Source organism: Micropterus dolomieu, linkage group LG15 (genome assembly GCF_021292245.1).
Source record: "Micropterus dolomieu isolate WLL.071019.BEF.003 ecotype Adirondacks linkage group LG15, ASM2129224v1, whole genome shotgun sequence".
Classification (NCBI taxonomy): domain Eukaryota; kingdom Metazoa; phylum Chordata; class Actinopteri; order Centrarchiformes; family Centrarchidae; genus Micropterus; species Micropterus dolomieu.
This window is the reverse complement of record NC_060164.1, coordinates 4,307,904-4,323,224: the sequence shown is the minus strand read 5'-3', so window position 1 is coordinate 4,323,224 and position 15,321 is coordinate 4,307,904. Positions and strand designations below refer to the sequence as shown.

General features: G+C 42.2%; 1 protein-coding gene across 1 annotated transcript in view; it reads right to left on the bottom strand.

Annotated features, from left to right (window-relative positions):
- Positions 1-15,321, bottom strand: part of LOC123984475 (exportin-1-like) — a 177,520-nt gene that overhangs the window by 107,012 nt on the left and 55,187 nt on the right. The window contains exons 14-15 of the mRNA XM_046071388.1: positions 3,121-3,238; positions 2,630-2,740 (exon numbers count right to left, since the gene is read on the bottom strand). Of these exons, the coding sequence (XP_045927344.1) occupies positions 2,630-2,740; positions 3,121-3,238 (229 nt within the window). The remainder of the gene's footprint in view (positions 1-2,629; positions 2,741-3,120; positions 3,239-15,321) is intronic.

Genomic DNA, 15,321 nt, shown 5'->3' with positions numbered 1-15,321 from the left:
GTCTGCTGATGATGACCCCCCGGCCAGCAATCAGGCCAGCGCAGGAAGGATTAGACGGACATTAACTATGATTAATGGGAAAAATAACAAGGCAGCCAAACAAAGGCTCCACTGCCATGGCATCTTAGAGCCGCTTTGAAGAGGGCTTCTCTTCCTTCATCTCCCCGCACACACCACACGCAAACACGCACACTCGTGCACTGGGAAATGCATGTGTGTAAATATGCACAGATGCACACACAGATTCGCACACATGCAAACACACTCCCCCACACAAAACACACACTTTTCCATCTGTGGGACGCCTTTCACCCTGACTGAGGACCTATAAATCACAGCCTGAAGAAAGAGATGGACTTGTGTTTGTGATATAAAGGAGCAGAGCCTGTGTGCATGCATGCGTAGCCTATGTGTGTGTGTGTGTGTGTGTGTGTGTGTGTGTATCTGAGAGAGAGAGAGATTTAAGGGGAACTGTAGGGCCATAAACCCCCTGGGCTGAAAGAGAACAAAGGGCAGACATTCATTAATCTCTTTGTACAGGCCTCTATTCTCTCCACTCCAGTGGAGTACAGTCAGCCACACATACTCTGCTGCACCACTTCCTATATGTGACAACCTGCTTCTTAAAAAATACATCTTTATCATTTATTGTATTTTTTATTGTGCGTGTGTGTGTGTGTGTGTGTGTGTCCTGGTCGTGTACGGTGCTTCGGGGGGAGCTGGCGCTGCAGTCAGGCCAGGGAGGCAGGACGTTCCCATGCTATGGAGTGTCAGGCAGCTGGCTGGCACGCAGCCAAGCCAAACCTGCGGCGGCTGGAAGGAGAGCAGCCCAGCACAGAGATCCAGTTACCATTTCCTCAATCACCAAGCAAGAGAGAAAGAGACCTGATGAGCCGTCTTTCCTGTCTACACAGAGATGATAAAATGATAGATTTGGGGGAGCAGGCTTGGCTGTGGGCAAATGCCCCGAGCCAGCCAAAGATGAAAGCCGCTTTTCAAATTTCACTCGGAAAGATAAACTGCCAATTCTCTTGTTTCTTCTTCTTCTTGTCCTCCCATCATGCCCATCAACCTCCGCCCCTGTGGAAAGGGAGGGAGAGGTAAAGGGGGTGGAGGGGTGCACCCCATATGGAAGCCATTCTCCTGTCCCTGCTCTATTCACTGCTGGGATTGTTTTGGCGTGCTCTGGAGATGGGCCTGTGATGTCATACACTGGCACAGTACTGCTGTGTCAGTAAAGAGGAGGAGAAAGGGAGAACTGGGAGAAGGAGGGGCGGCGATGGCGGTTGGCGGGAGGAGGAGGGGTAGGAGAGTGAATTGCTGAGCCGCCAGTTTTTTCTCACCACACTGTAAATTAGCGTGCCGGTTCCCTGATGGAAAACATTTGGGGGGCATTGCCGAGGGGCCTCCTGAGATCCTAGAAATGTGAGAGAGCCGCGTTCTGTTTGCGATGGGAGAGGTTCGGCTTTTGGTGTCTTTTCAATTAAACATCTCGAATAAAACACCTCTCCCTCAGGACCAGTCCCAGCGGAGGAGCGAGAGCCTGAGAGAGAGAGAGAGAGCAGATGAGTCCTGCTCTGAAACAGTACAGGCTACTTCTAAGAAAGTCTCCCCCCCTTTACGGAAAAATCTGAGGAGGTACAAACAGCCTGGCCTCGCACTCCACTGGAGATAATTAGGTAAAAATAGAAGTACAATTTCCACTGGTTAATATTCCAGAGCTGTCAAACTGTCTCTTGAAGTGGGACATGTTGCAATCTTCAGTCACACTCTCAGGGCTTTCTGGAGACACTCTACAATACACCATATACACTTACCAACTGATTATTTTCGCATTCAAAAATTTTGGATGATAAAAATGTTTAGTCCATCATGTTTACACAAAAGAGCTTTCCATCACGAGCACTTTTGGCTCTGTTAACAGGGTCAAAGGAGGGGAAGTCTGTACTTCTGAATGAAGGTAAATACTTTTCAGAATCAGATGAATTGTAGTAATTGGTCCAGTTCTTTTTTATGTGCGCTTCCAGCACTTTTAGTAATAAATCAAATTAAGCTCTGCATGTCAGAAAGTGGATTTTGAAACAATTCTACATCTCCAGTATTGATTTGTGAAATTATCCCTGCTGCTGAAATGTTCTAGTACTCTCAGTACACTACCCCGAGGTCATCTGTACGTCCTAGCGAAATAGTTGTTGCTCCAGTATTTAATAAAAGACCAGTATGGAGTTGATCTATATCTCAATAACCATACTACACACATATGACACATATCCCCCTCCCCCTTCTTCCCTACAATCTACAGACCTGATCTTCAGCTCTCAGGTTATTACAGAAATGGGAGGCACGGGGTAAAAAAATAAGAAAAGTGTGTGTGTGTATCGGGGGGGGGGGAAGTGTAGCACATATAATGATTGCGGGGGTCGAGGGTTATTCTGTCGCACACACCTAAATTTAAGCCGTTCCCCGAGGCCAGGCCAAACAAAGTCTCAGGAAAAGGCCTCTGCTCTGGTACGCTGGGCCGGCACAGCGCTGCTAGTCTGGAAAACAACAGGAAACATATGTGGAACGCTTGATGCGGGGGGGGGGCGCAGAGCAGCCAGGAACCAGGATCCCAGGACTGAGACCCGACCTGACCCTGCCGGTTCCCACTGACACTTCCTTATCCGCTGCATTAGGGCAAAGGTCGGGGCTCAGAGACAGGCGGCAGATTTCAGTGCTGAGCTCAGCTACAGGAAGCAGCCTGGGCACAGAGTGAGGGATGGAAGGAGGGAGAGGAAGGGATGGTGGATGTTTTTGTCCTATCTATGGTGAGGGCTCTCTGTAGCGTTGTCATGCTTACATAACAGATAAACACAGCCTTAATGCTTAATACTCTTGCAAAGCTTTTCCTACGTTATAGATCAAAACACTTCATCAATAAATCTTGATATTTATATACAAAGATAACAGTTATACCAGCCAGCTGGGATTAAAGAACAACACCTACTCAAAGCCTAGTGACGAGGGTCATTCAGCCATGTTTGTTTTGGGAGAGTGGGATTACCACATGACTTGAAACAGAGGCTGAAAGGGGGTGTCAGCTGAGATGTGTATGAAGCCTTGTCTTTCTCAGGCTCATACGCAAGAGATGGATCACTAAAACACCGCCAACACTCTTTCTCGTCATCCTCGTCATCCTCATCATCCTCGTTATCTTCTTCTTTTACACGCTTCTTCTCGTTTCTCTCCCATTTCTCGGCTAGTCAGATGGAAAGCAGCACAGAGTTTAGTCTGAGTTTCGGGAATAGTAATCTTTTCCAATCTATTCCAGCCACTCATTACACAGCCAATATCAATGTTGATCCTGACACAGTCAACGCAGCAAGCCAATTGCTTAACGACAGGAAGTGATATAAGTTTCTAAATCTGGCTAAATCTGTTTTCTTCACACTCCCAAGTTCATGCATTTCTTCACATTTGCCGTCAATTTTAGAATGTTATTTGTTATTTTTAATTTCATATCATCTTTATTTTCAGTGTTTTCTTTGTTTCAGAATGTTTGAACATGAATGTAAGCTCACTCACACTTTAGTTTCAGTATGATTTTCTCATAAAACGTACACTCTTTTAACAATGTCCTGACTGCACAAATGAGAGAAGCTCTGAGTTATTTAAAATGTTTACATTCTCAACTGGGTCGCCTTCAATTATTACGTGGTTTCAAGTGGTTGATGGACTTCTTTTTTCCCAGGATTTTGCCACATGTCAGGCCACATACAGGCCTCTTCCACTATAAAAAAAACAACCCATAACTTGTATAGTGTTCCTTATAGCTTTTGCTTCTTCTTTTTGTTTTTACTGTACCACCAGCTTGAACCTGAACCTAAATTTCAGCACTGCTCTGGAGGTGGTACTCAATCCAAGTCCTCTTGGGGGAAAGGAATGCAGCAGCTCATTTGCAACATGACAAACACAGCAATTAACTTGAAAAATGCAATCAGTAGAGTGCAGGTGTTTCTGGAGGCATGTGGGTGGGGAACAGGGAGTGCAGGGCAGGCTGTGTGTCCAAAGTGTATGCATGAGAGTAGTGGAATGAAGGGGAGAATGTTTTTGTATAGTATAGTATAGTTTAAGATTTCTTATATAGATATATGCAGCATTTTAATAGTGTTTTTGTATAGCACAGTGTAAGTTTTCTTCAAGATGCATGGAATAGTGTAATGGTATTGTAACCGAGTGTCTTGAGTTTCCCTAACTGTATAAACTTAATAAGGAAACAATAAATGGGACGGTATGTCCAAACTTGTGAATTTAGCTATTTAGAACATTTAGTAACACAACCACACAAAATAAACCCCCTAGCTCCCTCTCCCTTCCCAAACAAAGAAGACGTGTATCTCGCTCACTTGTCCCTCCCTAATGCTAAATTCTGACCAGATCAGGTGCTGCGGTGAAAAAGCAGGTTTTCCCATTCATTTTGAACGGGGGGGAGTTTATTTATGCAGCGGCCACAGCCCGGGGAAAAAACATATTTTAGTTAAACAAGAGAGTTTTAATATATTCTTTTGTCTGTATTATTATTTATTTAATTATGTATTGATAATAGGGGGTACAAACACCACACAAACAGACACCACAGAGAAAGGACTACACATGCAACACCTGCAAGAGAACGGGGATGGGGGGTGGGGACACCAGGAAACAGCAGTGGAAAACACCAATTGCAGAAAGCAACGAAACCTGCAAGAGAACGGGAAGGTGGGGTTGGGCGGCGGCGGTGTTGAAATGCAAAGCAACGTCACTGCCTGATTTGGTCTGTCCCCACATTACAATAGGTTGTAAAGTGAAATTAATTTTGTAACTCCCTTCTGCTATGTAGCAGACAATATACAGTGATACAAAAGCAATCATAAAATGGTAAACAAAAATAATGGGGCAGTGCTGAGGATGAATTTGAGTTTCTCTGATAGGGGGAAAAGCTGCTCTGCAGTCTAGTTGTTCAGCAGCAGTAACTTCTATATTTTTATTGTTATTGTGGAAACAAATTTCCTGAAAAGGACAATAAAGAATCTAATCTAATCTATTTCTTCCCAGATGGCAGCAGGGTGAACAGGCTTTGGCAAATGCCTTTTTATTGTCGTAACGCAATCATATAATGCCAAATACAGCTGAAAAGATATACACACGCACACAAGACCGCATAATATAGTGCATAGTCCTTTAGCAGTGCAAGGAAGTGTGTTTCAATAAACAGCACAAATTTTTCAAAATATCCAAAATATATATTTTGCTGCTTTGTATTTGTATGTGTGGATTTGTATGGTGTTTTCATTTAACATTTCCATTGAAGCAGACAGAGTGCGGGACTGGCAGACACTGGTGCATCCTTCAGGGCAGCCGGGTGGAAGCTGGTCAGGTGCCAGTGTAGTGTTCTCTCTACTCCATTCTGTCAACCTCCTGCTGTGGTTGACAATAATATTGGCATGCTTTCCTGTTTCCTTTTCTGTCTTCGGCTGTCCTCAATCAAGGAAAAATTGCCCCCCCCCCCAAAAAGTAATTACGCCATAAGTTAATTGGCATCTCTCTCAAAGCTTGTCTCGCTTGCCAACCAGCGCAAGAAAATTACGACATTTGTCCTTTTGTCTGCCTTTAAATGGTGACTATGTAAAGCTGTACCATATTTTCACTTTTCATACAGAACATTCAGATTTGTAAAAGACCAAAGCCTTACCCATTCTTAAGTTCAAGCGATAGGAAGCTCCACAATACCAACCTTCTGGTTGGTGAAGCTTGTTGGTGTTGATCACAGCCTTACAGGAAGCTCTGCAGACACTGCCCAGGGCTCAAAACACTCCACCTCATCTGTACGTTTTGGGAGAAAATAAGTTACATTTAATTAAATAATTTGCCTTTTTATATTTCTTTGTTTGTGGTTAGAGATGTAAATACTGCAACATTTGTTTTGAGTTTGTTGAGTTAGTGCATAATAATACAGAAATTCTTGTGTCAAATTTATAGAAGGAACGAAGACCAGTTTCATTATCATTGGTTATCATGTGTTATTTGGTTTAAAAAAGTATGTATTCACATTCAGGTTTTTTTACGGTCTGGGTGAAGCACCCTAGACATCACAGTATGCCCCCCTATTCTGAACCCAAACCAACACATGGCCTAACTCGTATTTTCATGTTAAATACCCTATGTTTTCCATGTTCCCTTTTCCTTTTGATGAATCACACAACAGTATGTTACCACTGCAACCACCCAGTTTCCCCGCAGGATCATTAAAGTTTCATCTCATCTTCAGAATAAACATTATTTCTCTCCACGCTGTGCTGTTTGCACATTTATGTCTTCCTGTTTGATTCTGTTGACAGAATCATGCGTCAGAGTCTCCTGTAAAAACCCGTAACCCTGATCCAAATCATGCAACACTCCTCACAACTAAAAGTGCTCTTTCTCAGGGATTAGCGGCATTGTCTCCTGTCAGAACACGACAGTTTGATCCAGACGTGCTGGAACGGACCGGCAAAAAGATGAGCAACAAGATCCAGTGACAGACAGATGAACCAACACACTTAAACCTGCACATGTACCTGCAAGCTTTCTATAGCCTTCAGCTAATCTACATGGGAAACTGTTGTTTATTGAAATAATCATTCACCAAGATGCATGTTAAAACCGTAGGATTGAGGAGTGACTGTTTAAGATTAAATTAGTTCAAATTAATTTTTTTCTCGTTTGCTTTCGGCACAATGCTCACATGCAAAGCTATTGCGATTGTAAAGAAAATAAATACAGCCTTGGGAATCAATGTCCAGTCCAAGAGCCATTCATCTATGAAGCAACCTCATTCTTATATAAGAGTCCATATTTGGATTTGGTTCACATCACAGTTTATTTAACTTGATTTCCCTAAATAGCGTCCTGATTGGGTTGCATAAGGGTTCCTCAATGGATTATGGGGAAGGGGTTATGGGACGAGTAGCAGAGAGGAAAGGAGTGATCAGGAGGAGAAAGAGCGAGTGAAAGAATAATGAGAGCAGTGTTTTAAGTTCAAGTTTCAGCTTTATTTGTCCAAGTGCAGAACTGGTTTAGCAGAAGTTACTCTAACATTACATAAATATGTATCCAGTCACAGATGCAGGGTGCTGAAACTGTTTTCAGTGTACCGTAAGACAAATCACCACTGCTGTCAACATCACTGACATCTTTGTCATCATCATCCACGTAAAGTCATAATCAAGGCTGAATCATAGTCTTCCTCCTCGATATGCCAACAACAGCAAAAGACAAGGCAAGAGTAAAGAGTTCTTACATCTGTTTGTCTCAACTGAACAGCGACTGTAGTGCTTGCCAGAACCCTGTGTGGTATGTTAAATACTGTAAAGGCTGCAATCAGGCCATGTTCTTCCTGATGTAGGTACCGTGCATTTGAAAAAGCCAAGTAAAAGCATGGGAAAATGCCTCGATACATTAGAATAGAATGGAATAGAATAGAAAAACTTTATTAATCCCCAATGGGGAAACTCAGTTGCCAACAGCTCACATCACTCTACATCCAGTATAAACAGAAAGGACAACCAGTATGAACAGACAAGACACAGGGAAAAAAACTGACATGGATTGGATTGGGGGTCATTAATACCTGTTAATGAAGATAATTCCACTGTTTGAGCCCAGCACCAAGCTGACTGATCAAATGCTTCACACCCTCTCTGTTGAGTTGCCATGTTGCACTTGAACGTACAGCTGACTACAGCTGATGGCCCGCTTAAGGCAACTCTTGAAAATAAAAAACTTAGTACAGCAATTTGTGTTCCTAATCTACAAAAAACTTAGGCTACGTTCAGACTGCAGGCTTTAATACTCAATTCAGATTTTTTTCCAAGATCTGATTTTTTTTTGATAGTTCACATTATTGCTTAAATGTGGCTCATATTAGACCCCAGTGTGTACTGTCCGTGGCCTGAAAGTCACCCACATGCGCAGAAGAAACATAAGACGTCTCACACGCTGTAAGACAGAAGTAAAAAAGGATTGTTATGTATATCTTCACATTTGAATTGTAACCCTCTTTTTGCAATAAAGGTGATTTAAAAAGAAAAAAAAGAAGTAAACAAGGAGCCACTTCTCTCTCTCTCTCTCTCTCTCTCTCTCTCTCTCTCTCTCTCTACTGTGTCAAGTAGTATGCACATAACTCAGAAGAGAGCTCTCGGCCCGGTGTATTGGTGCATTTCAGGTGGAAGAAAGGGAATTTGTGAGTAGATGATAGCAAGGTAGAGAAGAAAGAGAGCCACATGTTTAAATCGTTCATCACGGCTCTATCTTCAGCAGAACTGTGACAACAGCAGCTGTAGAGTGACGTCAAAGTCGTGTGTGCTAATCCATCAAGTAGATGTTTCATTTCAGATAAGTGAAAACTTTGACATGCTTGTTGCGATAGATTAAAAGTCAGGGGGCAGCTGAAGTCAATAGGATTCATCCTTCATCTGGGGACAATAAATGTTTCAAGGTAATACTTCTAATAGCTGTTAAGATTTTTCAATGGTCCAAAGTGGGCCAACTGACCGGCTGACACTGCCATCCCCAGAGCTTGGCAGAAAGATAGACAAAACAACTAGCCTACTGTTACTTAAGATAGTGTAAATCTATTTAAATACCAATTAATATGTTCAGATATGAAGTGAGAATGCACCTGATTAATAATTACAACGGTCTCTTTAATGTTTTCCTTTGCTTTGCACTGGCATTATCAGACTTTGGTATTTTGCTTGGTAAAAAATAAGGGGAAACATGCATGCAGTAGTTGCCTGAACCTTCAATATGCTGAATTGACTACTGCCAATTGACAGTTCTAATTGAAAGTCTGACTGCCCAACGACTAGAGATTAAAGCAACCTTGACTATATAACCTATGAAAGAAGAAATAGCACATTCATTATTTTACAAATTGACAGATGAATTCTTTCAATAAAACACATCCCAGCTCAAATCAATATACTCATGGGTTTTGCTCATTTGGCCTTAGTTGGTCTCATATGACCAGTAGCTTACAGAGGCTAATGTTAGCTAAAAGCAAAATTAAGACGGTAATTAAGGCAGAGTAATTGACATTACGTAGTTTGCTGACTTTATGACTCCAGCATGTAGTTGCCACTTTGGCCACAGTGACCACTGTTCAGTAAAGGGACAGAGGATTGCTTTAAGTTAAAGCCCCTGTGATTGTGCAGTTATGTCAAATACAGCTCCTTGACTATCATTGTGTGATAGTGTATAATTAGACACATGATTAGCCAGAGACTTGTTAGCTTCTTTGTACCATGGCTGAAAAGCTGATGTATGTTATCCATGAGACATATGTTGAGTATTTGAGTATTGTGACATACTGTATGTTTCATTTTCTTCAGTCCAACACAAGATTTGTGTTAAAAATATCCACTTATTCAGGCCAGACTGTAAAAAGCATGTCTTCACTTCAACTGTTTCAGGTTGAAAGAGCCTGAGAACCAATAATGTTGAACTCCATCGGCACTTGAATCTTTGAAATAAAACACTTGAATGTGAGAGATGAATTGGACTCTTGAATATTAGAAAAGTATTTCCAGGAATTTGGCAATATCTGTCTTACAGTACCTCTAATAGTTTATAGAGCAGGATAATAACCCCTTGTCTGCTTTTAGAGGAGTGTTTAGATTTTATGTTATCCTTTTACTTATTTAATATTCATCTGCACCTGAGTAAAATGTGATATATTAAACAAACTTCTTATGGCAAACACTGACAGGAAATGACAAGAAACTGGAGACTTTCCCATGACTCCTTGTATCACAGAATATTTTTGCAGATATTTGGCCCCCAAACCTTTGCAGTCAGTACATCCAAAATAAATTTGGAGCTGCAGCTGACTGAAATGAAAAACCCAAAAACTAGTCTGATGATTTATTCAGAAAGATTTTTAAAGAGATTTCAAACAACGCAGACACAACAACTGTTCAGTCGACACACACAGGGTGACCTTACGACCACGAAAAGCACCATCGCCATGCGAAATCCCAGACACATATAGACAGGTGTGTGTGGGGGGAGTGTGAGAATCCCTGCTAGTGTGACGACAATGGTGAGAGATCGGTAACACCACAGGCTTAATGTATAGTTTCCAAGGTCAAGCTTTCTCTCCCACACGTCTCATCTGGTGAATAACCCTCTGTGCGGCGCAGCAGTCCGGCCAAAGGCCCATCCGGATGCCAAAAGCGATTACCGCGGGATATTGCGGGTGGATTCCTGAGTGACTGCTGTGACATTTCAAGATTAGTCATGATGGCTGAAAGCATGAGTGCCTGTTAATTGCATTATCAATGGATGGTACTGTCTGTTCTGTTCGCCCACTCATATTTGAGGGATTCTCTCTTCCTCCCTCCCTAACTGTCTGTCTTTGTGGTTCCTTTCTATTCATGGTCAGTCTGGGAGTCAGCTTACTGATTAATTTACCTCAAAAACTGTAAATCAGACTTTCTAGCAAACATTTCAGATTTCTGACCTTTGGATCTGCTTCTAAATTGATTATCTCTGTATGTGTCCTTCCTATTTGACCGAGGGCATGGCTATAGCAGTCAGTTCAGAAACAGTTTGGAGCCCTAATCCTTGGGGAATTACTGTACAGAGATGCGAGGTGATGGACAGTGAGAACTATGTGGACTCTGAAATCCCCCTCTAAGCCCCAGTGATTGTGGGATAAGACAAAGGTCTGTGGAGGCGTCTTAGTGGAGTGCGAGGAAGCATGTTAAAACCAAAAAAAACCTCATCTTCTCCCCTTCTCAACATCTGCAGCCACTCAGAGTTTCCATGTTCTGGCTTGATGAGCCACAACACATGTTGGGTCTGAGCGAACACTTACACAAGCACACAAGCACACATGCACACGCATACACAACGAATCGGGGGCGACAGAGCTGGTGTGTGTGTGTGCGTCTGTGTTTGTGTACACTAGAGGCAGGGGAGAGATGTTCTTGGCCGGGGCACAATCAGGAATCAGACATCTTTCTTTGCCAAGGACAAGTTTAACTCTATTCTGCTTATTTTTGGCAGCAGTGGCCCGAGTAAATCACACTGCTGCTTTATTGGCAAACGCTGAGAAGCTGCCATGGGACGCAGCCCAGCTCCTATCCGCTCACTACGTCAACAAGACTCCATGCCATTTAGGAGTCAGAGGTCACACGGCTACACATTTCCAGGCCAGTGGAGGGGCAGAGAAAGAGAAGAGCAGCAGTTATAGAATGGGAAACTATTTATCAAATGTCTGAAAAAGGAAGAAAAAAGTGAGACAGCTGCCCTTTTCTCAGTTACAGACAGAGGAGGAATGTACAGTAACACAAGACTATGATTTAAGAAGGATCCTGACAGACAAAGAAGTTCCTCAAGGCTCTCACAGAAGCTTTCATTGATTATTGCAAATAAAACTAAAGAGCAAAGATTGGTTAAAATCGCTTGGGCTTCTGGTCAATGTCACTGTTAAAGTAATAGTTTGATATTTTGGAAAATGCGATTGTTTTCTTCAGTGGTTTAGATGAGGCAATTGATACCATCAGCCATTAGTTAGCTAAGAACAAATCTTATATATTTGGTGTTTAATTTGTACAAAAACAAAAAAATAAAAACTCCACATTGCAGATGGAGGGGGAGTTAAGTGCCAGACAATTTTTTGGATGAGAGCGATTACTTCCTGCTGGTTTCCTGGCAATCTCAAGGTGGCAAGATTCAAAGTCACTGCTCCCGGCCAAGCAACGGTCAACTGCAACTTGTCATTTTTACACACTAAGTTGTGTATTTTTACCTTTGGACAGAGCCAGCCCAGCTGATTCTTCAAGCTAAGCTAAGCTAGCCACCTGCTGGCTGTAGCTTCATAAATGAATATCTGCCAATCTAACTTTCAGCAGGAGAGCAGATAAGGGTATTTCCCTAAATGCTGAATTGAATATGAACTGAACACGTTAGTTGTTCTTGAGCCTGACACTGTGCTGCTAAAGGGTCACAAACAATAAAGATTGGGAAACAATATGCTACAGAATGTTAAATCTCGCACTATAATTTTATTTTCTTGTTATACTCAATATGATATTAATTTATGATGCATGAAATTAGCAATTAAGTGTTTTAGTTTCTTATGCTCACTTTGATTGATAAAGAAATGACACAGTGACACAATGCATTTATCACACACATATTTTGGTCCAAAACATGATTTGTTGCAACAACAGCAAAAAAAAAAATTTAATTAAGATTTAATCCTTCCTAAACGTTGATGGCATAAATAGATGAGCTTTGTTTCCATCATCACATGTAAAAGAGAAACGAGATGCAGCTAAATTAGTTAGCACCAAAGAACACTAGCATTTTTGGGAGGAGACTTCCTGAACGTCAATAAAACACATCCACTTGAAATTTGCATATTAGTTAATGTGACATTTGCAATGCAACATGTACCTTCCAGCATTAAAGTAAATGTAAGAGCAATTGTTTGTGTTGACAATTGTTCTTTGTTGTGTTATGTAAGGCAGTGAGCAAGTTCAGGCTGTGTTGTTCACAGTTCTGGCTCAGGGGGTTTTGGGGTTGCACAGGGTAAGAAGGATAAAACCATGTTGGTGTCTCTCCAGTAATTAGAGTATCATTACAGGAGGATTAGTGGGAGGATCATCTGGGAGGTTACACTACAGACAGCTGTGCTGTGTAGGGTGGTCTGGTGGTCCTGGGAACTGCAGGCCCAACTCACGGAGACAGAATTAAACAGACCATAATGTCATTTAAAGTGTGAGAAAAGTCTAAACCTGTTACCAGCTCAGAAACAGTGTTGTGTCTGGTACTAAGACATGTGGTGGGCAGGCGGCGGAGACCATTTTGGCTCTGAAGTGCCCCCAGTAGAGGAGTCAAGTGTCTGCAGTGTCACCACTATGATTCATGCAAAGCTGTAACCAAACCTGCTCTCTGGGGAGCACTGGGCAACCGCAGACTCAGCGTGTGTCACTGTGTGTTTGTATATGCGGTATGTGTGTGTGTGTGTGTGTGTTTGTATATGTGGTGTGTGTGTGTGTGTGTGTGTGTGTGTGTGTGTGTGTGTGTGTGTGATGAGGAACGTGAGAAAGTGTAGTAGAACCCTAGAGGTTCAAACCTACAGACCACAGGGGTAAAACACACAGCAGGCCAGACTATTCTATACTCTATAACACTCAAATAGAGAATTCAGTTACACTGACCAGACCAGTGAGTGTGTTGTAGATATCTGGGGCACTGTTGCACACTGAGTGGCAGTTTTTTTTTCCACTATTGCACTTATGTTTTTCTGTGTTGTAAATGTCAAAGCTATTTTTCTTGTATAAGAAACACTCCACCTATGAAAATAACTTGAACATGTTTTCTCTTGGTGAGAGCGCCTGAAATACTTGATTTCACCAATAATTTATTGTCATTAAAGGAACAATTTGACATTTTGTCCCTTTCTTGCCAAGAGTTAGATGAAAAGATCACTACCATTCTTATGTCTGCTCTTTAACTATGGAGCAGCATCATCACTGCGATGATCCATGTAGAAAACGTAGGGGATGGAAATACAGAAACATCATTGTTCTTGTATTTCAGTGTAAGGCTAGTTAGTCAGACTGTCATTTTAACATAAATCTTCTTAACATCGATACTTATTCATATTTTTGAACAGTACAAATAGTACAAAACAGCTTTAAGGACTACCCAATGTGTCTGGCGAACTTATCACTATCTTGGGTAAAGTTGGATAATGTTGCTGGAGTGTGAACTCCCGAAATCAGACAAAGTGCTGGACAGAGCTGCTAACGTTATTGTGACTGTGATAGCAACCAGGAGCCATGAATGTAACCTGGAACACCCCAAATATGTACTTGTAAGACCCCTTAGCAGTAAGTTACTGCTTGGTTACTATTGTTGGTCGTAGGTAAGTTAGCCGGACGTGCAAATTTTTGAAGCTTACATTAGAGCACACAAACTCATTGTTTAATGCTTCTTTTCTTTTGCTCTTTTTGGAAAGTCTGTTATAAAAAAATACAACGTTCTTTATGTTGTATGAGTGTTAATCATACTGAGAGCTTATTATAACTCACATTGCTTTAACTTGTGAAGAACACCATAGCTTGACAGGCCTGCCATGCCTAGTAGATCACTGAGCTATGATTGGACTATGACATAGGGAAAAGTCAATTATTAAGTTTTATTAAGTTTTACAGTAGTAGTTGATGCGGAGTGGACTGGATTGAACAGGCGTTGCTTTTGTTTTGAGCAGTACTATGCAGCAGCTAGTCACCAATTGTCAGGCATGATGACACTATTTTAGGAAGTTTGAATCAGATACATGTCCTTGAATGCAACACCAGCATTACAAAAGTTAAGGTCTTTAAATCATAACAATCACACACACACACACATATTAGATTGTATGTATGATACACTACTGATTGAGAGGAAGGATGAATAACAGCCTTGTGTTTGGCGCCACTGTGAGCTTGAGAAGGGCCAAATCGGCCTCCATTCAGAATCGCTAATCATAGACCCGTCGCTTAGCAACTGCAACAAAAACACAACTGTTGCGGAACAAATTAGTCGATGTCATTCAGTGAAAATTCATAAAAGAGGACATGAAACCCTGGATTGCAACAGTTTGAGTCATGAGTGTCGTCATGCTGCACTGGAGAGCTTTAATTCAATGCATGGACACATGCAGAAGCAGTCTCATTAGCATACAAACTCAATTAGCCGTACACTAACATGCTAGAATGTGTATGCACCACACTTATGTACATTTATACAAACATTCTCACAGTCTCTCTCTCACACTCACACACACTTTGTATACTATGGAGTGCTTGTACAACTCCCTGTGGATGAAATCCCTTTATTAGTGGCCTGTAGCCCGCTGGCTGGCTTTAAACCTGGCAGCGTCTGCCCGGGCCCCAGAGAGTGCGGCAAGCCATCTATAAATGCGATGATTGTTGCCCTGCGTTTTCCCCTGTGCTGTGTAAAAGCCAACCAATGACCTCCCTACCTCCCACCTTGGCATCTCAGCATCCCACTGGCCCCAGAATGGCTCCCGCAACAGAGCTGTGAGCTCCAGTCGCCTGCACTTAACTGTAATCTCGGCAACGTTATTGGGAATTCAATAAAAATAACAACCGCTGAATCTTTCACCCAAATTATAGGGTTGAGTGTGGGGCAAATTGAGGAGGGCAGGGAGGGTTGGCGGGGTATGGTTTGGGGGTCTTCTGGAGTAAAATGAAGGGGTGGGGGCGGGGGGAGGGGGAGCGCGGGGGGGGGGGGGGGCAA